Source organism: Acinonyx jubatus, chromosome E1 (genome assembly GCF_027475565.1).
Source record: "Acinonyx jubatus isolate Ajub_Pintada_27869175 chromosome E1, VMU_Ajub_asm_v1.0, whole genome shotgun sequence".
NCBI lineage: Eukaryota > Metazoa > Chordata > Mammalia > Carnivora > Felidae > Acinonyx > Acinonyx jubatus.
Window position 1 is genome coordinate 14,125,629 of NC_069397.1, and position 25,834 is coordinate 14,151,462.

The 25,834-nt window shown below is 40.5% G+C and overlaps 2 protein-coding genes and 2 non-coding genes across 5 annotated transcripts; 3 read left to right on the forward strand and 1 right to left on the reverse strand.

The window, feature by feature from the left end:
* TSR1 (TSR1 ribosome maturation factor) lies at nt 1-11,061 on the forward strand. Of its 2 annotated transcripts, XM_053212591.1 has the most exons (16): nt 1-142; nt 251-350; nt 726-829; nt 1,154-1,373; nt 1,490-1,624; nt 2,018-2,439; nt 3,447-3,606; nt 4,278-4,432; nt 4,686-4,882; nt 5,548-5,710; nt 6,053-6,163; nt 6,865-6,997; nt 8,332-8,448; nt 8,866-9,006; nt 9,111-9,185; nt 9,315-11,061. In XM_053212591.1, the coding sequence occupies exons 5-16, from the start codon at nt 1,513-1,515 to the stop codon at nt 9,491-9,493; spliced, it is 1,965 nt and encodes a 654-aa protein (XP_053068566.1). In that variant the 5' UTR covers nt 1-142; nt 251-350; nt 726-829; nt 1,154-1,373; nt 1,490-1,512; the 3' UTR covers nt 9,494-11,061. The 2 variants fall into 2 exon arrangements, with proteins under 2 accessions (XP_053068566.1, XP_026890468.1); XM_027034667.2 differs by lacking the exons at nt 1-142; nt 251-350 and adding an exon at nt 396-548.
* On the forward strand, nt 6,306-6,395 carry LOC113592738 (small nucleolar RNA SNORD91 family). Its single transcript, XR_003412701.1, has one exon. It is a non-coding gene; the product is annotated as a small nucleolar RNA SNORD91 family (small nucleolar RNA).
* Nucleotides 7,135-7,229, forward strand: LOC113592737 (small nucleolar RNA SNORD91 family). Its single transcript, XR_003412700.1, has one exon. It is a non-coding gene; the product is annotated as a small nucleolar RNA SNORD91 family (small nucleolar RNA).
* SRR (serine racemase) lies at nt 9,788-25,832 on the reverse strand. The gene is made up of 8 exons (XM_027034672.2): nt 25,686-25,832; nt 15,533-15,704; nt 13,365-13,491; nt 13,067-13,170; nt 11,555-11,674; nt 11,357-11,431; nt 10,392-10,601; nt 9,788-10,048 (listed from the first exon to the last, which is right to left on the reverse strand). The coding sequence occupies exons 2-8, from the start codon at nt 15,698-15,700 to the stop codon at nt 9,833-9,835; spliced, it is 1,020 nt and encodes a 339-aa protein (XP_026890473.1). The 5' UTR covers nt 15,701-15,704; nt 25,686-25,832; the 3' UTR covers nt 9,788-9,832.
* Between the last annotated feature and the right edge of the window lie 2 nt (nt 25,833-25,834).

Sequence of the window (25,834 nt, forward strand, 5' to 3'; positions counted from 1 at the left end):
GCAGGCCATAAGAGGAAGAAAAGATTGCTCAAAGTGGTAACACCTGCTGCTGCAAACTGAGGAGCGGCGTGCACAAATCTAGGTGACAGGAAGGGCTTAGCCCTCTTCCACACGAATGGAAAAACTTTAACAGCTGCCTAAGGTGATGCAACTAGATAGCGCAAAAAATGAAAATACAGGTAGCAAAAAAAGCCCTCCGGGGCTGAGAGGCTAAACCTCGAGTCTACATCCAGCTTTTTAAACCCCCCAGCCGTAGACCGCCGCGTGGGAAAAGTTTACTCCGCGGTTTTGCTGAGACGCCGGAGTCTTATTTCTGAGCCAGGTTGGAAGGACTCTCGCGAGAGGACGCGGTGAGCCCCGCCCCGCCACGGGGAGGGAGGGGCAAGGCGGGGGCCGGAAGCGCTCCGTCCGGCCCGGAAGTAGTGCTGACTAGGTACACGTGAGCGGCGGCATGGCGGCCCACCGTTCTGGCCCTCTTAAGCAGCAGAATAAAGCTCATAAAGGCGGGCGGCATCGGGGTCGGGGATCCGCGCAGCGGGACGGCAAGGGTGAGAAGATAGGGTTGGAGGAAGAAGGGTTATTTTAGATGTTAGCTGCTTTTCTTTGTGTGCAGACAGTTCCTATCTCCGGCCTGGACCGCGCGCAAAAGGCTCTAAGATGGGCGGAGAGGGTCCCCTTTCTGGACTCTCTGGTACCTTGCATAAGAGCCCTTTTTAATCTTCTAGGCCGTCTAGCACTGAAGGTCCTAAGCAGGAAAGTGAGAAAAGAGCTCAGCAGAGTAGACCAGAGGCATCGCGCCAGCCAGCTCCGAAAGCAGAAGAAGGAGGCGGTGAGAGGAGTAGGGATTGGGGAGTGGTGTGGTTTCACAGCTGTTCTAGGCGGTAATGCCTCGAACTGAAAAATGTGACCCTGGGAAGGGACCGGGGATGGAAAAATAATTCTCGGGCACATGTCAGGCATGCAGATCTAGATTCATGCTAGGACATTCTTTGTTTTGGTGCAGGCTTCTGCCCACTCTCCCGGCCTACGTGCCTTTTACAAGAAAGATGCGGTGGACTGGGAGTGGGGAGTGGGGGGTAAGGAAGGGGCGTCCATACTATGGGAAATGCAATACTGAAATGAAGTACTGAAACATTGATCTTTCTATTCTCAGGTTCTGGCAGAGAAAAGACAGCTGGGCAGCAAGGATGGTCCTCCTCATCAGGTGCTGGTAGTGCCTCTGCATGACAGGATTTCCTTGCCAGAGGCCTTTAGGCTGCTTCAGGATAAGGACACTGGAACAGTACACTTGAATGAGTGGGGAAGCACCCATAGCTTTGTGCTGTTATGCCCCCGCTTGAAACATCGGTGGTATTTCACATCTGCAAGGCCAGGTTGGAGCATACAACAGAGTTTTCTATTGTTGTATTCTGAGTAGTAGTAATATTCTTTTAGTATGATGTGCTGGTGCCAAACACCTCTTCCCACTAACTTTGTCTTTTATCTCCAGGGGATCTGCACGCTGTGTTAGACATGGCTAAAGTGGCGGATACCATCCTTTTTCTCCTTGATCCACTAGAAGGCTGGGACAGCACTGGGGATTACTGCCTTTCCTGCCTTTTTGCCCAGGGCCTTCCTACCTATAGTAAGTGAGTTAGGAGTATTAGAGGTAACGGGGGGAAGTGAATTAGCATTTATTATGCATCTATAATTTTCCAGGCACTCTGTCTGACACTTGATACAGGAACACAACTGGTGGGTTGTATTTGGCTGGTGGCGAGTTGTACATGTATGGCTTAAGTTGGTCCATCATTTAGAAATTATCTATCAAGCTGCTTTTTATTTCTGGACTACTCTTTGCCCAGAGGAAGAAGAGTATGAACTTTGGTTTCACTATGAAAATTTTTTAGGGTAGTTGAGTGTTCAGTTTCTCAGTGATCTCTGGTCTCACAACTGAACTGTTAGCTTGTTTGTGAACTACGGTGGGGATTTACATGTGGTAAAGTAAGTAACAAAGCCCTTTCTCTCTTGCTCACAGCACTAGCTGTCCAGGGGATTTCTGGCCTCCCACCAAGGAAACAAATAGATGCCAGAAAGAAGCTAAGTAAAGCAGTGGAGAAGCGCTTTCCTGACGACAAACTTCTCCTGTTAGACACACAACAGGAGGCACAGATGCTGCTCAGGCAGTTGGCTAACCAAAAGCAACGACATCTTGCCTTTCGAGATCGACGGGCCTACATGTTTGCTCATGCTGCTGACTTTGTGCCTAGTGAAGAAAATAACTTGGTGGGCACCTTGAAAATCTCAGGCTATATTCGTGGACAGACTTTGAATGTAAATAGCTTGCTGCATATCATTGGACAGGGTGATTTCCAGATGAAACAGGTAGATGCTCCTATAGACCCTTTCCTTTTAAATCCTAGAGTGGTCAAATCACAGGACTCTGGAGCTGCAATGGAGGTAAGAGTGATGTTCTTAAAAACTATGTACTGTAGGGGTGCGTGGGTGGCTCAGTCGCTTAAGCGTCTGACTCTTGATTTCGGCTCAGCTCATGATCTCACGATTTGTGAGCTCGAGCCCTGTGTCAGGCTCAACGCTGATGGCACAGAGCCAGCTTGGGATTTTCTCTCTCTCCCTCTATCTTTGCCCCTTCCCCACTCGTTCTCTCTCTCTCTCTCTCCTTCTCTCTCTCTCTCAAAATAAGTAAACATTAAATGTTTTTTAAACGACTTGTAGATTTATGTGTAAACTGGTGTAGGATGTGAATAACATCAGAGGAGGTAGTCTGCACTCTTAGACAACTATACTAGCCTCTGGAGGTGACTGCTAGTTTGAAGTAAGACAGTAGTCAACTGAATATGTTGATATCCTGTATTCAGCACTTTATAGGTACCTCACATAGCAATTGGCTTTGAGTGTATAAAAGACACAAGATGCAGTCTCTTTCCTTGGACAGCCTAATTACGTCAGAAAAAATGGCAAACATCAAAGATTGAAAAAGTGTGGTTGAGGGATAGAGACCTGCTGTGCAAGTTGAGAAAGTAGACTAGCAAGCTTCACAGAAGAGCTCAGACTTGAGCCAGGTGTTGAGATGGATGAATATGACTTATGAGATGAAGAGAGATGAAACTGTCGAAGAAGATAGAGACAACATGAATTTAGTCCCAGGGATAGATCAGATGGTTTCTTTGAAGAAATCAGCTTGATGGGAGTAAGGTAGGTAATAAATGTGTAGGAGTGAGAGCAGATTATGAAAGGCCTCAAAAGCAAGTAGAGGTATGGACTTAAAATGCTAGGAAATTGAAATGGTTGAAAGATTTGACCAGTTGGGCTCACTGTTTCATTCTGTTTTTATTTTATTTTATTTATTTATTTTGAGGACTGTGTTATTTCTGAATCTTTCAGGTTACCATGTTAGATTTAGTAGATTTTGGGTAACATTTGGTGTCAACTATTCTGGTTTTCAGATTTGTGCTATGGATGCTGTGGTTGATATGGAGGAAGACCTTAAGGTCCTAATGAAGGCAGACCCTGAAAGACAAGAATCTTTGCAAACAGAGGTTATCCCAGATCCAATGGAGGGGGAGCAAACCTGGCCCACAGAGGAGGAACTGGATGAGGCAAATGGTTGGTATTGGCAAACTTGTTTGTATTTCATATGGCCTAGAATTGTGCATTTTCTCTAGCTGCGCACAGGGTAGGGTGGGATGAGATGTATTTGGAGGTTAGTTTTCCCCTCTATCTCTAAAGGCTGTATGTTTGCACCAAGCAAACATTGGACATAGCTTTGCTCCATTTTTCAAAATTACTTGTGTTGTTGTTTTCTTATAAACAGATAAACAACTTTGATTTGTTGCAAAGCTTATTGGGCTGTGTAAGTGTCGCTAGTTCTGAGGCAGCTGAATTAAATTTGGAAGTAGTCTGTTCTACTCATAGTGTCTGCTAGAGTTTCTGGTGTTGGTAGCAATGTCTGGTATCATCTTGCCTAGGTGAGAATACGGGAGTAATAGGGGAAAGGTGTGTATGTGTACGTATGTGAATACACGTGTGTGTGTATATGTAAGTATGTGTATGTATATACTTTTTTAAGAGAGTGCGCGAGAGGGGTGGAGGGGAAAAGGGAAAGAGAGAGAAACTTAGGCAGTCTCTATGTTCAGTGCTGAACCCGACGCAGGGCTCAATCTCACAACCCTGGGATCATGACCTGAGCCAAAATCAAGAGTCAGATGCTCACCTGACTGAGCCACCCAGGTTCCCAGAGGTATATAATTTAACTTAACTCATTTGGGCTTCTACAGACTGCTTGAAGGAAAGTTCCAAGGTGGTAAAGAAGGTTCCCAAAGGGACATCCAGTTACCAAGCTGAATGGATTTTGGATGAGGATGGTGAAAGTGGTGGGGAAGATGAATATGATGATACAGAACATGAGGATTTTATTGAAGAGGAATCTCAGGTAAAGATATGAATCCTTAGGCCACTTCTGCGTACAGCCCCAAATGCAAGGCAAAGTGCAATCCTGACCTTGAGGGTTGTGTGTGATCAGTTTCCTAGGAATGACTTAGAGCTGCCAGAAGCGAGACTTTCTTTTATAACTTAATCTCTATTAGAATTGATACTGATTTTGACTAGGTGTCTAGTAAAACTAATTTACTTACAGTTTAATGGTCTTTAGGGTAGAGACGGGTGTGAAACTGTAATCTTTATAGGATGAGAGCAGTGAAAAGGAAGAGGAGGAAGAATGTGAAACTATGACTATAGGAGAGTCTGTGCATGATGATCTGTATGATGAGAATGTGGATGAAGAGGCTGAAGAAAAAATGTTGGAGAAATATAAACAAGAAAGACTGCAAGAGATGTTTCCAGATGAAGTAGATACCCCCCGTGACGTGGCTGCAAGAATTCGGTTAGTCAATAAGTCTAAAATCAGTGTTTTTATTTAAAATTCATGTGGCTCAGAAGTGTGTCAGTGTGATAAAAAAAAACACAACACATTGTCCCCGTTTCTGAAGGGCTAACATTCTATATGGGAAGGTAAGACATACATACAGAAACAGTAATATGTAATCAAGTTCCAGACTGTGGTGCAGACTAACAATGTCACAGTACTTTAACGAAGGGGAAATACTAAGATTAATCGGCAAGTGCTTCCTATAGGAGCTAATACTGAAAGTATAAAACATTTTGGAGATTTGAGGGAGTTTGGGCAAGAATAAAAGCGTGAAGATGTAGATGATGTCTTCCCTGGAGATGAGTCTAATTAAAGCCAGAGGGTTTACATTGGATATTAGGGATGTAATATTTTTGTCAAGGACCTTGTTTGCCAGGTTAAAGAGCCACTCCCTGAAGGAGCCACTCTAAGTACTTTGTCCTTTATCAGTGAGGGGCTGGGGTTTGGTTCTGAAATACTTGTTATGAGTTGTTTTGGAGTGTGGTTTTAGACTGTTAGATTATTTTGAGAGATAGTGGGAGAATTTTTTTAAGTTAGAGTCTTAGCCATTTTAGAAGTGACTTGAGTGAAAAAGTAGCACCATATAAATTTGACTATTTTTTAAAATCTTTTTTATCTAGATTTCAGAAATACAGAGGCCTCAAGAGCTTCCGGACATCTCCATGGGATCCTAAGGAAAACCTTCCTCAAGATTATGCTCGGATCTTTCAGTTTCAGAACTTTACTAATACTAGGAAACGCATTTTTAAAGAAATTGAAGAAAAAGAGGTCGAAGGAGCTGAGGTATCTGCCTTACTTTGTCCATCCCTGTAATTTGCTGTTTGCCAAGGTGCCCTCTCCTTTATTCCTCCTCTTGGCATGAGTACCTTATTTAGTTTTGTGCTGCCCATAGCTGAATTAGAGGAGCCACTGAGTCACTGGTGAGAGTGATATTGAGAACAAAGAGGTATCAGATGTTAACTGAAAAGTTTAATCTGTGTAGTTGAGGCATCTGTGAAAGGCAGTTTTAAAGGGTGAGGATGGGCTTTAGGGTAGTTTAAGAGACTTCTAACATATTTGGAGAAATGCTTCATCGTTGTCGAGACCTTAAGGGTAAATGATTATTTTCTATTTTCTTTTTGGCAGGTTGGCTGGTATGTCACACTTCATGTCTCTGAAGTCCCTATCTCAGTGATTGAATACTTTAAGCGAGGGGCACCCTTGATTGTATTTTCTTTACTACCTCATGAACAGAAGGTGAGTTAGTATTTTGTGGGAAATGGGGACTTAAGAAACTTTCCAACCAGTTTTGTATGATAGTCTGAAATTTTATGTGACCGACATTTTACTCATTGTGATGTAAACAATCTGCCTTAGGATGAAGAATCAGAGAATATGATGGTGAAGTCAATGATGGAGTTACACAACATGTCTGAACCTGTCTGAAGCATCTCAGTGATGCACTCTGAGTTCTGAGACTTCTCTGTCAGATTAGATTTTAAACCAAGGGTTGGCAGCCTTAAGTGGGGGGTGGGGGGGTGTGGGAAGGAGTGGTTGGGCCACGCGTAGGTCTCTTTCTTGATGGCCAGTACTCGTGTGTATTGCGTGTATGCGAAAGCTCTGGCCTTTGGTCAGTGGAAGAGTTTGGGAGGTAACTGTCTTGAATGAGTAGTTTTGAGGTGTGTGGTGAGTTGAGTGACTTGAAGGCACTGCATTTGTGGCAGATATTGAGCTTCTGCATTGTTAGACACGGGAAGGTTAGCTAACACAGAAGGCTGCGTGAAAGCCCTGAAAACCAGCCTATATGTAACTTGAATGCCAGTTGTTGGTAAAGGTAAAAGGTAAATCTTATTTACTGTAAATGAGTATTAGAGCGAATTTGGATCTGCTAGTTTAGTTTGTCTTCTTTCAGGTTAGGCTGCTCTATTCCAGATAGGAAGGTCTGTTTTTCTTCCCAGATGTCAGTACTGAATATGGTGGTGAGCCGGCACCCTGGCAACACTGAGCCTGTGAAAGCTAAGGAGGAGTTGATCTTCCACTGTGGGTTCAGGCGCTTCCGAGCCTCACCTTTGTTCTCTCAGCACACTGCAGGTAAAGCAGTGGGGAAGCTTCTGGGTTCTTGTCCATCTTAATGTCTTTTGGGGGACTATTGATTTTTAGTGCGGGTGTGTAGAATACACAATTTCAAACTCTGGGTTTCTGGGTTAAGGGTATTTTCACTACTCTGGTCTAGGAGCCAATGATGTTTTTATTCACGATGTCTGAACCTGTCTGAAGCATCCCAGTGATGCAACCTCTGTGTGGTGCTGAGGCTTCTCTGCCATGAGTGTTTGTTCCAAAGTGGTTTTGAATGGGAGTTGGTGGCTCTATAAAATGGTGTCACAAAGTGTAGAACCCTTGGCATCTGATGGCCGGTGGCAGTGTGGGTGAAGGATAGGGGTGGCCCACAGTTGGGTAAAACAAGTATGTGGTTTCTGAGATGTTGGGATAAGATGTTGAAGAGTGGTGACCAGGGACACTTTTATGGCAAAAATGATTGGACTCCTATACATTAGGAGTGGGAAGATATTTGGAGGCTTCTGAACATTACCACACACACTCAGCTTTCAGCAGTGGCTGGAGGAAGATGATGAAGGCAGTATTAATGGGTACTCTGGATAATTTCTGTTCTTACTAGCCATATGTTAATCAGCTATGCTATCTAAATGAGGAATTATCTTCTCTTTCCCTTAAAATATTTTATTTCTCTGTAAATTCAGTATTAAGCAGGAGGGAGAGTTGCATTGAAGATAAAAGCAGAAGCTCAGGTAGTCCTCAAGATCAGAGATCAGCTAAGTATGGCCCTTAGGCCAGATCTGCCCCACTGCTTGTTTCTGTTAAATAAAATTTTGTTGGAACACAGTTGTGGGTTGTTGGGGTTTTTTTTCCTTCTTTTTTCCCCCTTTTTTTCTCATGTGTTGTCTGTGGCTGCTTTTTTGCTATCGTGGCATAGCTGAGTAGTAGTTGGAACAGAAAGACTGTATGGCCACAGGCCTAAAATACTGTCTTGCCCTTTATAGAAAATATTTGCCAATTCTTGCTCATGACTACAGGCTTTTGATTTAGTGGAGGTGTTTTCTGTAAAGCATTGCTTCCTAAACAAGGTAAGGATAATGAGTGTCAGAATCACCTGGAGAACTTTTTCAAACCCCAAATATAGTCCAAGCTCCAAGATTCTGCCTCCCTGTTGAAAAATCACTGTGAAGGACTGAGTTGTATCTCACAGTTGTATTGAAGTAGGAAAATATTTTGAGAACTAGTGGGGCAAAGAAACATAAGTTGCCTTAGATTTGAGTTGCAATGATACAGCTTTTCACAAGCTTCTGGATTACCTACAGCTTCTCAAAATGTTTTTACTTTTTATTTTTTAACCCTTATTATGGCAGCGGATAAACATAAATTTCAGAGATTCCTGACTGCTGATGTGGCCTTGGTAGCGACAGTATATGGCCCAATCACGTTTCCTCCTGCATCTGTACTGCTTTTTAAACAGAATAGCAATGGTAAGTTAAGTTCACAGAGGTGAACAGACCTGTAGGTCCTTAATAGGTTTAAAACTATTTCCTGTATTTAGATTTGAGAGTCATATGGTATGAAGAATGTAATAATAGTTTTCAAAATACCCCAATCTCAGCCTCAGACTGGGTCTGAGACAAGGATGACAAACGGAACTTTATCTTGCTTATAAACCATAGCCAGTTGATAGGTGCTGCTCAGACTGCTGTATTTAGGATAGGTTCTCACAACAGGCGTAGAGGGAATATCATTTAATGATCTTTGCATGGACCCAGGAGGGCAGCATAATATATCCTTACTTTAAGGTTTCTCTAAAAAGATCTTGTTTGGGTCTTTAAGTGGACGGGGGCAATCAGTGAAGGCTTTGGTTTGTAGACTCCTGTTGCTCTGCTTTTGCTCCATAGGAATGCACAGCCTCATTGCCACAGGCCATCTGTTGTCAGTGGATCCAGACAGAATGGTCATCAAGAGAGTTGTTTTGAGTGGTCATCCTTTCAAAATTTTTACTAAGACGGCAGTAGTGCGCTACATGTTCTTCAACAGAGGTGGGTGTGAAGGATGGGATCAGATTGCCTTTGTGGGGTGAGGGTTGAGTTTACCCTTTGTGGGTACATGTTTCATCTTGGTCTTCTCTTTGTTTCTTTCTAAGAGGATGTGTTGTGGTTTAAACCAGTGGAACTGAGAACAAAGTGGGGCCGCAGGGGACACATCAAGGAGCCTTTAGGTAAGAGAATGTGGGATTTGGTACCTTGTCTAGGTTTCTCCAGTGCTACTAAATGACTGTTGGGTTAGAAGACTACTGCTTTAACGTTTTCTATTTTAATTTGACCAACTTGCTCTGTTTTCTTTCTAGGTACTCATGGCCACATGAAGTGCAGTTTTGATGGGAAGCTAAAATCTCAGGACACAGTACTGATGAACCTCTATAAACGAGTTTTCCCCAAATGGACTTATGATCCATATGTACCAGAACCAGTACCATGGATGAAAAGTGAGATCTCTTCAACAGTGCCTGAGGTGGATATGGAGTAATGGATTCACTGGGATTCTGTCTCATTGCTGCTAGTTAGCACTCTAGGGATGGGATCCTACAGGTTGTAATTGGACAAAGTTTGTTTTCTACTTTAGCCTAGAGGTCTGCTGCCAGTTTTGGCAAAAGGCTTTTCTTGGCCCTGATAAGTTGTCTCAGTAAACTATGGATGTTTTTCTCTTGCTACTTACTTAGTAAACAAAACAAAACTATTACTGAAACATCCATTTTCCAGTAGGATTTTGAAAGCTGTTTAAGAGGGGAAGATAGGAAGTTAAAGTAACCAGGAAACAAAATTTCCAAGTATCTCAAGACACTGAATCCCATCTCTTTTGCATAAACTAAACAGAAACAGATTGATAAGGAGCTGGCCTTTCAGCCTGCTTCACCCAAGTTAGGGAGGTTAAGTCTACATTTCCGCCACTGAGTACAATACAAATGTTCTTCACTTCTGGGGAAACTGTTTGAAAATGCTGAGACAGCACAGCGGCCACTCCAACACCAGCTGTAGGTTCAATAAGCAGTTTCATCCTCTCCCACACCAGCTGGGTTGCATACTGTTGGTATGAAAAGGAGTAAGAATTAGTGAAATGGGAGAAGGAGAAAGAGCCTCGTTGGTTGGCCTTTACAGTTAAAGGCCAGATGGGGTTATATGCCCAGTCTGAATTTTCTTCTTGGCCATATGTATATGCTTGCCAGGGAAGGGCAGGGCTTTTTTCCCATCCTTACTCTGCTTCTGTTGAGAGGATTGTCTAATACATCTGGGGCACCCTCCCACATGTCATGAAGTCATCTAGTCAAGTCCCCAGGGAGTCAGTTTCTACTTAAAACAGGAGAAGATTCTTTTGCCTAAGAAGTTGATCCATTGTTTTGTATTTTCCTTTTCTATTGGAGCCTCACCTTAATTTCATCCTCTGTGACCGTGAAGACATCATCCACGAGGTCCCTTATAATAGGCCAGGTGTTTAAGCCAATGCTGGATTTGACACCATCTGCTATGGTTTCTGGAGGATAGGGATTGGGGGTCAGTTCCCCTTTCAGCTTGGACTGGTAGCAGTCATCTGCATTCAAGGGTTCAGCAGCATATACCTTCACGCTAGGTCTCAGAGCCTGGGAAGAGGAATATTAGATATTTTACAACTAGCCACAGCATTTTGCTTTGCATGCGTGCAGTAAAATAGGCAACATAGGTAACACATTTCTGTTAAGTAAGAGCCTTTCCTTTGATTGATGTAATGAAAATAGACCTTTAAGCATTGTAAATTGTATCCCTAATACTGGCCTTAAGTTGCTTAGATCATATCTGGTTCCATTGATAACTTGGGGAAAGAGTAGCCCCTGGATAGTGGGTTGTTGAGGTGGAATTAGGGAAAGGACTATGAGGGTGTCACTCATTGTAACTGCTTTTGTGCTGTCCAGTTGTTATGGATTAAGAACAAGGTAGTGAGGCAGAGAAGAGCCTTCCATTTCAAGTGCCAAGGGATGATGGGAAGGAATAGCAATTGGGAGGAATGTTGAACCAAGTATCCATAGTGTAGTATGATGTAAAATAAAATTTGCTATGCCTGAAGTGGGGAGTCCTCCAGAAGCTATTTTCTTTCTTTCTTTCTTTTTTTTTTTTTTGAAGCTATTTTTCTTTCTTTTTTTTTTTAAGGTTTATTTATTTTTGAGAGAGAGACAGAGCATCAGCAGGGAGGACAGTGGGAGAGGGAGACACAGAATCTGAAGCAGACTCCAGGCTCTAAACTGTCAGCATAGAGCCCAGTGTGGGGTTCAAACTCATGAACTGTGAGATCATGACCTGAGCGGAAGTTGGATGTTGAACCAACTGAGCACTGAGGCACCCCCAGAAGCTGTTTTCTTACCTTAACTGTAATTGCTATTCCAGCAACCATTCCTCCTCCTCCTACAGGAACCACCAGTGCATCTATCAAGGGTATCTTTAGTGAAAAGAACGTTAAGTATAAATAGGTCTATCAATAACCAGTTATATATATATGTAAAATAGACTACAGCCAGATATCAGCTTTACCAGTGGTTAAACAAGAATTAACAGCTCTCACCTGGTTTAGCACTTCCATGGCAATCGTCCCTTGCCCAGCTATCACTGCAGGCTCCTGGTTGGGATGTACCATGATGCCTTCTGTTTCTTCCAAAATTCTTCTTGTAACATTTTCTCTGGACTGAAAGAGTACATTAATGTAGCTCACTCCATTTATACTGAATAGAGTTCCCAACAAGTTAGATTCAGTCATTTAACATTTTATTGGCCATCCTTATTTCAGACTATTTTTGGGCACTGGGGATATAACCGTGAACAAAATGATCATTGTGCTCAGTGGATTTATGTTCCAATATGGTGGGAAGGGGTGCATATAAGTAAATATATGGTATGTCTAACTGCTATGGAGAAAAGTAAGTTTGTTTTCGATAGGGTGCTCAGGAAGGGCCTCTGGTCATGTGACATTTTAATAGGTTTGAACAAGTCTTGTGAATCTCCAGAATATTCCAGGAAGAGAGTAATCGCAAGTGCAAAGACTACAAAACAGAAGTGCTTGGCCTTTCTGAGAAAAGGCTAATAAGTTAGTTTGGTTGGTGTGGAGTGTTTGGGGGACAGTAATAGTGGGAGATGATGTCAGATATGATTGGAATGGGCCATTTCATCCAGGTGTTAGATAATTGTGTGAATTTTGGTTACTACTGTGTGTGTGAGAGACCACTGGAGGATTTTCAGCTGACAAGAGACAAGTTCTAACTTATTAAATGGATAGTTCTGCTTGGTCTCTAGAAAACAGACTAGTGGGGCAAGGGTGGAAGAAGTAGAGAAACCAGTTAGGATACTGTATCTAGTTGAGAACTGATGTTGGTTTGAATCAGGGTGTTGATGGTAGAGGCTGTTAGAAGTAGTTGAATAATGGAAATGATTTGAAAGTAGGACTAAGATTTGGATGTAGGGTGTGGGAGAGTTCTCAAAGATGACTTCATTTACTTTGAACACCTAGAAGGATACAAGTTGTCATTTATTGAGATAGAGAAGACTGGAAGAGGAGCAGTTTTGGGGAGGAAGTTCAGGAATTTTTTTTTTTTTTAATGTTTATTTTTGAGAGAGAGAGAGCGAACAGGGGAGGGACAGAGAGAGGGAGACGGGAGACAAGGAATCCCAAGCAGGCTCCTCGCTGTCAGCACAGAGCAGGGGTCAAACTCATGAACCGCAAGATCACTTGAGCCGAAATCAAGAGTCAGACACTTAACTGACTGAGCCACCCAGCTTCCCCAGGAGTTTGGTTTTAGAGTACATTTGAGATGCCTATTAAGACATTCCGAGTGGGAATATCAGGTAATTGTTGGATATACAAGTCTGGGTTAAGGGCAAAGATCAGGACTGGAGTTAAGAGTATAAGTGATATTTTAAACTCGGAGATTAATGATGTCACCTGAGTGAGTATAGAGAAAAAGTTGGGCATGTTAACATTGAAAGATGAAGAGGAAACATAGGAGACAGAATAGCCAGTAAGCTAGGATGAGAAGTTTCATTTGACAGTCAAGGTGACACTGAGCACTGCCCTCTTCTTTACCTCATCACTGTGTTCACTGTATACTATGGAGGCTCCATAGGCTTGTATTGCCAATTTTTTACAGTTGGGAGCTGTTTGGGGCACCACAATGTAAGCAGGAATCCCTGGGAGAGAGAACCATGTTTAGTTAGTACAAATCAGAATTTAGAATAGAAACTTCTGTCAGTTTGCTTATATAATCAGATAGGAACTTGGAAATATCCTTCCCACAATTATCACCAATCTCACTGGGAGTAAGAATACTTTTCCACTCTTATCTGATGATCCTACCCAGTACCCTGAGAAGTTAATCAAATACCTTCCAATTTGGCAGCATAAGCAAGAGCCTGGCCATGGTTTCCACTGCTGTGAGTAACCACAGCTTTGGGCTTCTCTTCTGAGGTGGCAGGAATCAAGCCTTTGATTGCATTAAGGGCACCACGAATCTGGAAAAGGATGGTGAATCCATGGATTTGATGGAAAAGTTTCTTTTTAAAACACCAAAGAGCTTTCATGAGTTTTCTCTTCCTAACACCACACATCCATTCCATCACGAAATCTCACTGATTCTACCTCAGAAATATCTCATGTGTCTTTGCCACTACCTTGGTGAAACTTCATTTCTCAACTTGCATTGTATCAAACCTCAACTGATCCTCCAAGGCTCATTCTCTAATATTTCCACTAGATTATGAAATTGGCCTTTTTAAAATTAGTTTTTTGTTTTTTTGTTTTTAATTTTCAGAGAGCTTGAACAGGTGAGAGGGGCAAGGGAGAGGGGGTGGAGAGAGAATTCCAGTCAGGCTCCACACCTAGCACTGAGCCCGATGAGCGTCTCGATCCCACGACCCTGGAATCATGACATGAGCTGAGATCAGGAGTCGTTGAGCAACTGATTGAGCCACCCAGGTGCCCCTGAAAGTGACCTTTTAAAAACAAATGTTACCTTTTTTCATTGACTGGCTATTTTGTAAGAAGTACAGATTCCTTGTAAGTTGTGGTCTTTCTAAAACATATTTCCTGCTTTCGTCACTGTTCTAGCCATCCTAAATTGCTTCCAGTTTCCCTCCTACCAGGTTAGCTCATACCCCCGTACCTCTCAGCATGCTGGTACCCCTAAGTCTAGTTCTTTTCCTTCATTCCTTGATCTGGCTAAAAGTGCTCACCTGTAAGACTTGGGTCAAACAGCATTTGGTTCAACTTCTTGATCTCCCAGGCAGAATTAGGCATTTCAATCCATGGCGTTTTATTTGTATCTGTCTTACATTACTTGTCATTAACCTGTTTGTTGACTAGCTTGTCTTCCCTTGTAAGTGTGGATAATAGCACAAGACCTACTGTATATATGTGTGTATGTGTATATATATGTTCCTAGTAAGTGAAAATAAGTGTTTGATGTCTAATGAATAAAAAATAAAACCATAGCAGAAGCAAAGGGCAAAAGAGAATAGTGTTTTGTTTAACATAAAAGTGCTCATTAATGGGTGGGGAAAAAGGTCCTAAAGCTACCACTTAATGGGTACTAATACCTGTCAGGCATAGGGCTAAATGCGGCTTTCAGATTTTTACCTGAAAGGATCTTAAAGAAGCTCAACTGTCAGAAATCATAGTAGCGAATCAACACAGAAGTTTAACTTTTTAAAAAAAATTTTTTTAAGTTTTTAAAAATTTAATCTCTACACCCATGGGGCTCAATCTCACAACCGCCAAATCGAGTTAGTTGCATGCTCTTCTGACTGAGCCAGCCAGATGCCCCCAAAAGTCTATCTTTTATGCAAAGGGAAGGCTCTGACATATTTTATAGAAAAAGATCTTATTGTGTGAAGGTTTAGCCGGGTTTAGATCTTTTATATTCACAATAAGGTATCAAGGAATAACAAGCTGACACACAGCGAATGCCTAAACTAGGTTATATACACAGTGATCACACTTGCCCATTTTGCCTTGCAATAATCCAGGTTAATGTCTGTTGTCTGGGTTTAATCCCGAGTTACCCCTTCTCAAATATGCTCTAGTTTGGACAGTAAAATATATGATCACCCCAATTATAAGAAAATTTGAGATTGGGGAGCCTGGGTGGCTCAGTCGGTTAAGCATCTGACTTTGGCTCAGGTCATGATCTCCAGATATGTGGGTTCAAGCCCCACATGGGACTTGGTGCTGACAGTTTAGAGCCTGGAGCCTGCTTCGGATTCTGTGTCTCCCTCTCTTTCTGCCCCTCCCCTGGTCATGCTCTGTCTTTCTTCTCTCTCAAAAATAAACATTAAAAAAAATAAAGAAAATTTGAGATTAAGTAAATGTTCAAGTGGCTTGTCAACACTGATGCTAAGTAACCAGGACTTGATCAAAGGAAAATTTCTACAACCCTTTTTCTTCAGCTATAAAAATAGTTCTACCTGTTTTACTGGGTGGTCAGGAGGATCAAATAAATGTATATGCAAAAGGGGTTTGAGAAGATAATGATACACTAGCAAAAGGGATTGTTACCTTAAAAGATCCAGTTTTCTGGAAGAGTTCACATTTGAAGAAAAGATTGCGCCCTGTTACTTGATTCAAAATGAAGCTTGTTAGCACTGGTGTGAGGTGGATAAAATCTTGAATGTTGACACGAGCTTTCTCAACATCAGCAAAGGAGATGCAGTACTGAGCACACATGGTTCTGAAATCCAGGAATCAAAAAGAGGTTAAAGCCTGAGACAGTGTTTAATGAGAAGATTTTGAAAATGGCTTACAGACCCATAGAATGTGTAACAGCAAGAGTGAACCATAGTGTAAACCATGGACTTTGGGTGGTAATGATGGGTAATACAGGTTCAATTGTAACACCACCACTCTGGTGGGGGATGTTGGTAATGGGGGGGAGGGGCTCTGCTTTTGTGGGGGACATGGGATATATAGGAAGTCTCTAATTTCCCATCAATCTTGCTGTGAACATTAAATTACTCTTAAAAAAATCTCAAAAAAGAGGGAGGAAAAAAGAAAATGTACAATACAGGAAAATATACCTGGGGCCTGTGATGTTAATGGAACTGGGGCTCCAGAATCTCTATAGAAAACTTGTCTTGAAGCTGACTTACTTTCTTTCATTTTTTAAAAATATTTTTCTACATTATCTGACTTTATTTATTTTTAATTATTTTTAGTTTTTTTTAATTTACATCCAAGTTAGTTAGTGCGATAATGATTTCAGGAGTAGATTCCAGTGATTCATCCCCTATGTATAATACCCAGTGCTCATCCCAACAAGTGTCTTCCTTAATACCTCTTACCCACTTAGCCCTTCCCTCCACCCATAGCCCTCAGTTTGTTCTCTATATTTAAGAGTGTCTTATGTTTTATCCCCCTCCCTGTTTTTATATTATTTTTGTGTTCACCGGTTTTGTATTTTAAGTTCCTCATATGAGTGAAGTGATACGATATTTCTCTTTCTCTAATTTCGCTTAGCATAATACCTTCTAGTTCCATCCACGTAGTTGCAAATGGCATTGAAGCCGACTTTCTTAGTAAATGTGTTAAGGTTTTATTTATTTATTTTTGTTCTGTTGTTTTCTGGTGAAGCTTTATAGGAAATAATTGGTGATTTTTGAAGGCTTAAAGCTCACCCCTCATACACACCATCCGTTTCTTGGCACTGTCATTGGTCTCTACATTTTCATAATTGTGAAGTTTGAATGAACTGTGTTCAAAATGCTATAAATTTTTATTTAAAAAATATTTAAGGAGAAAAGTTGCTTGCAATCTTACCATTTTGATAAATTATGTTCATTTTCCAACTCCTGTTTTTTCAATATACATACATTATATGACAGCTAAAAGCATAGATAACATTTTGTTTACCCCTATTCCAGTTGGCTCAATTTCTTTAAAGTTTCTTTAGTTACTGTTTTCAATAACTTATGCTTCCATTTTTCACTATTTTTATTGTAGCATTTAAACATTAAGTTTCTTTTTATTTTTCCTTATTAACAAAAGCAATGCATGTCCAGTGTAAAAAAACAGAATTTGATCTGTTTCCTCCTCAAAGACAATTGCTATCTAACTTCTGGGATTTATCTTTCCAGGCCCACACACCTATACAAACAAAACTTTTTTGACAGATTTGATAACTTGCCTTTCTTTTTCACTTTCTTTTTTTTTAATGTTCACTCATTTGAGAGAGTGAGTGGGGAGGGGCAGAGAGAGTGGGAGAGAGAAACCAAAGCAGGCTCCATGATGTCAGTGCAGAGCCTGATACAGGCACGAACCGTGAGATGATGACCTGAGCTGAAACCGAGTCCAAATAGATATTTAACCAACTGGGCCACCCAAGTGCCCCTCTTTTTTCTATTCTTTTTTTTTTTTTTTTTAAGATTTTATTTTTAACCTCTATACCCAGCGTGGGGCTTGAATTCATGATCCTGAAATCAAAAGTCCTATGCTCTGAGCCAGCCAGATGCCCCTAGCTTGCTTTTTCTGAGACAATATGTGAATCTTTGCTTATCAATAGATATACAACATTTTAGATGGCTACTTCTTTTCACATAAATACCATAAAGTTTTTTTGATGGGGGGGTGGAATCTATATTAATGTAACAAAGAGACCTGTTGCAAGATCTTTTTGTCTGTATTTGTGTTTTGGGTAGATTGTGCCAAATGTATTTTGCATCAAAAGGCATGCACACTTATAAGACATTTGATACCCATTGCCAAACTGACTTCCAGAGGAGTTGTAGATTATATCAGTTTACATTCCCAACAGCAGTTTCTAAGGAATGCCCTTCTTCCTTCACCCAGTTGTGTCATTTTTAATCTGTCAATTTTTAAAATTTATTTTTGGGGGAGAGAGAAAGCAGGGGAGGGGCAGAGAGAAAGGGAGACAGAGAATCCTAAGCAGGCACCATGCTGTCAGCACAGAGCCCTGCACATGGCTCAAACCCACAAACCGTGACAGCTGAAATCAAGAGCTGGACACTTAATCGACTGAGCCACCAAGGTGCCCCTTAGTCTGTCAATTTAATGAAATATGTCTAGTAGTTTGAATTTATATTTGTTAGTGATTGAACACTTTTTCTGTATATATTCATTGGCTACATTCTCTTGTGACCCTAACACACCACTTACCCAATCAATTTCCTCTGAAATGCCATGTTTATCAAAGATTAAATTTCTATTAACACTTGGGAGCTTTCCTCGACTTTGTATTTTGTTCCACTAATCAGACTGCCAATTCTTTTTCCAGTTCACTGTATTAATACGTTCTTCCATGATTATGCCAAAATGTATTGGCTTTTCTGGTTAAACCTCTGACCTTTTTTTTTTTTTAATATTTATTTATTTTGGGGAGACAGCATGTGAGGGGGAGGGGCAGAGGGAGAAGAGAACAGAAGATCTGAAGCAGGCTCTGCGCTGACAGCAGGGAGTCCAATGCGGGGTTTGAACCCATGAACTGTGAGATCATGATCTGAGCCAAAGTCAGATGCTTAACTGACTGAGCCACCCAGGCACCCCAAACCTCTGACTCTTGATTTCAGCTCAGGTCATGGAGATAGAGCCCCCAGTTGGGGGCTCTAAGTAGACAGCACAAAGCTTGCTTGGGATTCTCTCCCTCTCTCTCTGCCCCTCCCCTGCCTGTGCACATGTGGGCTCTCTCCCTCTCAAAGAAAAAAAAAATGTATTGGCTTTTCTCACACATTTCTTCCATAAACTTTCAAAATCCTTTATCAAGGTTGCCAGAAAATCCAGTTTAAGATATACAAATGAAGGGTACCTGAATGGCTCAGTCGCTTAAGTGACCAACTCTTGATTTGGGCTTGGGTAATGATCTCACAGTTTTAGTTTGAGCCCTGCGTTAGGCTCTGCACTGACAGGGTAGAGCCTGCTTGGGATTCTGTCTCCCTCGCTCTCTGCCCCTCCCTCACTCGCACATGCTGTCTCAAAAATAAACATTTTTTAAGAATATGCAAATGAAGTGGGGGCATAATTGACATTTAAAAATACTGAGTCTTGGGGTGCCTGGGTGGCTCAGTGGGTTAAGTGTCTGACTTTGGCTCAGGTCATGATCTCACGGTTCGTGGGTTCTAGCCCTGTGTCGGGCTCAGTGCTGTTGGCTTGGAGCCTGGAGCGTGCTTCAGATTCTATGTCTCTCTCTCTCTCTGCCCCTCCCTCACTCATGCTCTGTCTCTTTCAAAAATAAATAAATATTAAAAAAAATTTTTTTTTAAATAAAAATACTGAGTCTTCCTATCCATGAGCATGGGTGTCCTTCAATTTAGTAAAGCCTTTGTTTTAGGTTTCTAAGTAAGATTTTCATTATTTATGTCCTGTGTAGATCTGATTAAATTTATGCTTAAATAGAAAATATTTTTGTTGCTTTTGAAATAAGGTATTTTTTAATATTTTTTGATTGCTTACTGATGATATATATGAAAGGTAATAATTTCTGTATATTTATCATGTAATAGGATACTTAGATTACCTTGTTAGATATAATAGTTTTATAGTTTATTCTCCAAATGACCATGCTATCTGTAAATAAAGATGATTTGTCTTTACCTTATAAGCATACCTCTGGTAACTTTTTCAGTAACTTCACAGCTAATTGGTTTATCTGGATTTGCTGCTTTCTCCTGAATTTCAGTAATTTATATTTTTTGGGGGGAAATCATCTAATTTAAAATTTCAAATGGGTTAGTATAACGTTGAACATATTAATATTTCTAAGCATTTTTCCTATCTGGTATTCATTTATTCATCCAATCAAATATTGAGCACCTCTGTCAGATATTTGATCTAGGGATACAGTGTTAGAAAAATAGACTTGTCATTGCTCTTAAAATTTATAATCTAGTGGAGAGATATTTACAAATATTGATAGGTGGTATTAGGGAAGTGTGTTATGATAGGATACTACTATAATGGGAAGTTATGTAGATCAAGGATGAAGGAGATTAAGGAAGGTCCTGTATGGAGAAGTGAAATTTAAGTTATGACCCATAAGGTGAATGGGGAGAGTAGAGGGAAAAGTGTCTCAGGTGGAGGGAATATGTGTGAAGGCTTCAAGGAGGAAAATAACTTGGCATATTCCAGAAACTAAAAGAAGGCCAATGTATCTGAAAATAGTGATCAAAGGGGAGTGTGATAAGAAAGAAAGAGTGAAGGTGGCAAAGTCTACATCATAAGTGACCATGGCTCATGGATTTTTTTCTGAAGAGCAACAGAATGCCTTTGGATAATTCTGAGTAGGTAAGTGACATGTCAGAATTTGTATTTTCAGAAATTCACTCTGGCTCCATGGTGGTGAATGAAAAGGAAAGAAAGAAGATTGGAATCAGTCCATTTAGGAAGTACTGTTGTCTACATGAAAATCCACAGGTGCTTGGATGGTGCAAGTGAGGGTAGAAAAAATAATCATTCAAGATGTATTTTGGAAAGAAATCTGATTTTAAAATGGGAAAAGGACTTGAATGGACAGTTCTCCAAAGAAGATATAGAAATGGCCACAAGCACATGAAAAGTTGCTCAACATCACTAATCACTAGGGAAATTCAGATGAAAATCACAATGAGATACCACCTTACACCTATTAGGATGATTACTATTAAAATACAAACAAGTATTGGGCAGGATATGGAGACACTGGAGCTTTAGTGTACTGTTGCTGTTCGTGGAAATATAAAATGGTGCAGCTGCTATGAAAAACAGTATGGTAGTTATTCAAAAAGTTAAACATAGAATTACCATATGATCCAGCAATTCCTCTTCTGGGTATATACCCAAAAGAATTCAGAGTGTTTCAAAGACGTATTTGTATACCTATGTTAGGAGCAGTAGGATTCATAATAGTCAAAAGGTGGGAGCAACCTCAGTATCTATCAACAGATGAATGAGTAAACAACATGTGGCATATGCATACAATGGAATATCATTCAGCCTTAAAAAGGAAGGAAATTCTGACATGTTACATGGATGAATTTTGGGATATTATGCTAAGTGAAATAAGCCAGTCACAAACAAATACATGATTACATTTATGTGAGGTACCTAGAGTAGTCAGATGCACAGAAACTAAAATGGTGGTCGCCAGAGGCTGGGGGGAATTGGAAGTTGTTAAATGGATATAGTTTCAGTTTTGCAAGATAAAAAGAGTTCTGGAGATTGGTTGCACAACAATGTCAATGCACTTAACACTACTGAACTGTACACTTAAAAATGGTTACGATGGTATATTTCATGTAATGTGTACTTTACCACAATTAAAAAAAAAACCACACACACACACACAAAAGAGATACATTTTGGAGATTATAATTAGGACTCTTGGTTGCAAGTCACAGAATCCCAGTATGAATTGGCTTAGGCACAAGGTGGAGGTGACAGCATTTACTGGCTCACGGAATCCAAGAAGAGTTGAAACATGGGAAGGGCAGGAATATGGAACTTCAGGAACAACTGGAACCAGGGACTTGAGATTTTTCCAGGACTTTCTCATTGTTTCTCACGTCTGCTGTTTTCTGCATGTTGGCTTCATTCTTTTTCATTGCAGACCAGCTGGTTCCACATGGCAGGACATTTGGCTGCTGACAGCTCCTGTGTTTTACATTTTATGGTTTCCACACTGGAAAGGGATTTTTTCCTTAGTTTCAGTTCAAAAATTCTGGGTAAGGATTCTGATTGCCACATTTTGGCCCGGGACCAGCAGTCAAGGGTGTGAAGTCATTTAAGATAATACTATGCAACAGTCAGAAGAAATTACAGAAACATGAAGAAGAAACAATGATTTCTATGACACAGTATCAATTATGCACATTTAAGACATGCACATGAAACTATACTATTCAAAGATACATGTATATCCAAAGACATATATCAAACACATTAGACTGGCTACCTAAGAAGGGAGGGAAGGAACATAAGTAACTGGTTTGAAGGGAAAAAAGATAAAATGAGAAAGGACTTGTTGATGACAAGGTGGACGAATAGCATGATTGCCTCAAATCTCTGCACCTGAGGGAAAAATAGCAAATGAAATAAGAAAAAAAGGAAAGACAAAAAGAAAAGGTACTTCCAAGTGAGAAGGGGGGGCACTTTTCAAGAGAAAAGGTGAGAATGTTGGGGTAATTAATTCCATAGCTGTCCATTGCAGAAATAAAAGAGACATGTCCTGATATTGGATTAAATGTGGGGAGTGGGGGAGGGGTAGGTATTAAGGGTAACTCCTGGGTTTTGACTTAGATGATGGCATAATTTACTGATATAAGACTGGTGAAGAAACAATCCCGAGATTAAGAGTTGCATGCTCTACCGACTGAGTCAGCCAGATGCTCCTGAAGTGTGTCTATTTTTTTTAAGTTTATTTATTTTGAGAGAGTGAGAGAGAGAGAACAAGGAGCAGAGAGGGAACAGAGAGGGAGAGAGAGAGAATCTCAAGCAGGCTTTGCACTGTGAGCGAGGAGCCCGATGCAGGGCTTGAACTCACAAACTGTGAGATCATGACCTGAGCCAAAATCAAGAGTAGGACACTTAAACGACTGAGCCACACAGGCACCTGGAAATGTGTCTATTTTTTAATGTCTGTTTTATTCCTGAAGAATGAGCTCTCCCATTTATTTATCAAGTGCTATTCTTTTTCTTTTATTAATCTCTGATTTCATCTTTTCTTCCATTTTCTACTCGTTTAATGCTTAGCATATTATTGTTCTTTAAAAATCTTAAGTTCTTAAAAGTTTTTATTTAAATGAAGTTTTTAATTTTAATTTCAGTGTAATTAACATAGCGTTATATTAGTTTCAGGTGTACAATATAGCGACTCAACAATTCTATACATTACTCAGTGCTCATCAGTATAAGTATACTCCTTAATCCTTCTTCATCACCTATTTCACCCATTCTCCCACCCACCTCCCCTCTAGTAACCATCAGTATGTTCTCTACAGTTATGAGTCTGCTTGGCCTCTTTTTTTTTTTCCATTTGCTCATTAGTTTCTTGAATTCCACATATAAATGAAATCATGTTATTTGTCTTTCTCTGACTTATTTCATTTAGCCTTATACTCTCTAGCTCCAACTATGTTGTTGCAAATGGCAAGATTTCATTCTTTATGGCTGAATAATATTCTATTATGTATTTACACACATATACATACACATATATGTGTGTGTGTATACACACACGCGCGCGCACACACACAATATCACATCTTTCTTCTCCATCTATCGATGGACACTTGGGCGGCTTCCATAGTTTGGTGATCGTAAATAATGCTGCAATAAACACAGGGATGGTGCATGTATCCCTTTTGAATTAGTCTTTTTGTATTTTTTGGGTAAATACCCAGTAGGGCATTTACTGGATTGCATCCTTTTAAAATTAGTAAGGGGCGCCTGGGTAGCTCAGTTAAACGTCCAACTTCAGTACAGGTTGTGATCTCGCAGCTCAGGAGTTCCAGCCCCTCGTAGGGCTCTGTGCTGACAGCTCAGAGCCTGGAGCCTAATTCAGATTCTGTTTCCCTCTCTCTCTCTCTCTCTCTCTCTCTCTCTGCCCCTCCCCTGCTCGCATTCTGTCTCTCTCAAAAATAAATAAACATTAAAAAACAATTTTAATTAGTAATAAAAGCACTCAGGCTATAAATTTTCCTGTGAGTACTGCTTTAATGATACATTTTGTTATGCAATATTTTCATTAATTTTAATTTTTAAAGAATCCACACTCGTAGCTTTATTTTTTTGACCTAGGAATTATTTAAAATTTATGTTTTAAGAAAATTCTAAGTAGCTAGAATTTTGCTTAATTTGTGGTTATTTACTTCTAGTTTTACTACTTTGTGCTCAGCAAACGTGACCTGTAAAATTTTTGGTTTTAGAAATTGAATTCCTCCCTTTCCCATTATCCAAATGTTTTTTGTTTTTTGGATTACCCATATGTGACCAAATTCCTACTATAAGAATTAAAAACATAGAACTATAAAGATGTTTCAATCTCTCCCATTAAATCTACTCTCTTCTACAAAGACAAACACTATAATTAAAGTTTTGTTATGCACATAGTTCCATACCTTTTTTGGATGTATTTATAGAGAAATATACATATGAAAAATTTTTTTTTGCTGCAACCCGATAAAACCATACTCTATATATTGTTCTGCAACTAGCTTAAAATTTTTTTAAATTATACATCTTGCTGTTACATGTCAAACACATTTGAATTTTTTAAACTCAGAAGCTTTCATTGTAATACAGGTCTAACTATGATTGTTCATTTATTTTTACCTTGGTATTTCATGAATGCTTTAAATCTGAGGGCTAAATTTAAGTCTTAAATTCAAATTTTTTCATCAACTTAGTAAATTTTCTTCTATTATTTCTTTGATAACTGATCCTTCTCAGTCAGTTCTATTATGACCTTCCGGAACTTGTATTTATTATTAGTTTTCTGGATCCATTGTCCATGTCTTCTATTCTTGTTTCTTATAGTTTTATGTTCTACTTCCCTTCTGAGTTCTGGTAAATTCTCTTGAGTCGTTTAAACTTTTGGCATATCTCCTCTGCGGTACACTGTTGCATTAATTTGGCAATCATGTTTTTCCTCTCTAAGAAAGTATTGTTCAGATTGGTTTTCCATTTTTTGAAAAAAATTGATGCAATGTCCCCTCTAACTCCAATGTTAAAATGGCTAGGTTTTAATATTTTTTTCTTATTTTGTTCCTGTTTTAAAGATTGCCATTTGCTCTGACCACTCAAATCAATTTCCTTCTTTTGAATCATTGAATCTCTTCACATATCTTTTACCTTTCTCCACCTGCTTAACCTTCTGGTGGCTAAATCTGTGTCACATAATAGGGACTGAATTAGTTCTATCAGAGATTGTTCAAATCTTTTAGGCCCAGTCTAAGGAATAAGAATGTGTAACTATTCTTTGATGGTGTAGAGGTCCAACAGACTGTGTGGGACTGGTAAAGAGCAACAGGTGGAGGGAGTTTCACCACAGTTCTGAATAGGGGCTCAGGAACAAGAAGTTAAAGTACCAGTCTTCTGATCCAGTTACATTTTAAAGATGAACAAAACAAAACAAAACAAAAACCCCAAAAAACAAAAACAAAGCAAAACAACAACCACAACCACAGAACCAGGGAAGTCAGCTAATTCTCCCAAGAATCCACAATGATACAGAACTTCCCAAATCAACTTACAATACCTCGATTTACTTCCACACAATCCCTTCCCTCAGCAGAAGCCAACTATACTGTATTTTTAAAAAGTCAGGAGGAAAAAAAGAAAAAAAGTCAGGGGTCTCGGGGAGGTAGTCTGCCATAAAGGAAAAGACATAAATGAAAAGACTGATACTCTGGTAGCTAACCATTGTGTCACCCTGGGCAATTTGCTACGGTTCTCTAGGATTCAGTTTTCTCATCTACAAAAAAGGAGGGCGGGGTGCAGATAATAACTGCTCTTACAAGAGCTTAAGGTCCCCAAGTAAAAGACTGGGGCGCTAGTCCAGGCCTGTGGCGGGAGACCCTGGCCTAGGATGACTGGAGGCCGGATTGTGGGTGTCTCCGTCAGCCCAAAGTCCCAGTGTCCTCGATGGCCACCACAGCTGCAACAGCAGCCACTGCCACGAACGCCCGCCTGGCCTGGCCTGGTTTGGCCCGGTCTGGCCTCTCCTCACCTCACAGGCGCCGCGCTCCCAACTCCAGCCTCAGCTCACCTTCCCGACCACACCTCTGCGCACGCGCAGCGCCCGCCTCCCTAGCCCTCTGGAGTGGCTGAACTGGCGTTCAGAGCTTTTCCTCCCTGTGCGGCCACCGTCGTTAGGGG

What these genes read in the sequence shown, in the direction of transcription:
- TSR1 (XM_027034667.2), top strand. Translation starts at nt 452, where the DNA reads ATGGCGGCCCACCGTTCTGGCCCTCTTAAGCAGCAGAATAAAGCTCAT. An exon ending in CCAGGGCCTTCCTACCTATA is followed by an intron (nt 1,625 to 2,017) that starts GTAAGTGAGTTA and finishes TCTTGCTCACAG; the next exon opens with CACTAGCTGTCCAGGGGATT. An exon ending in GTTCTCTCAGCACACTGCAG is followed by an intron (nt 6,998 to 8,331) that starts GTAAAGCAGTGG and finishes TTATTATGGCAG; the next exon opens with CGGATAAACATAAATTTCAG.
- SRR (XM_027034672.2), bottom strand. Translation starts at nt 15,700, where the DNA reads ATGTGTGCTCAGTACTGCATCTCCTTTGCTGATGTTGAGAAAGCTCGT. An exon ending in TTATGCTGCCAAATTGGAAG is followed by an intron (nt 13,171 to 13,364) that starts GTATTTGATTAA and finishes TCTCTCTCCCAG; the next exon opens with GGATTCCTGCTTACATTGTG. An exon ending in ACAGTGAACACAGTGATGAG is followed by an intron (nt 11,675 to 13,066) that starts GTAAAGAAGAGG and finishes GTACTCTTTCAG; the next exon opens with TCCAGAGAAAATGTTACAAG.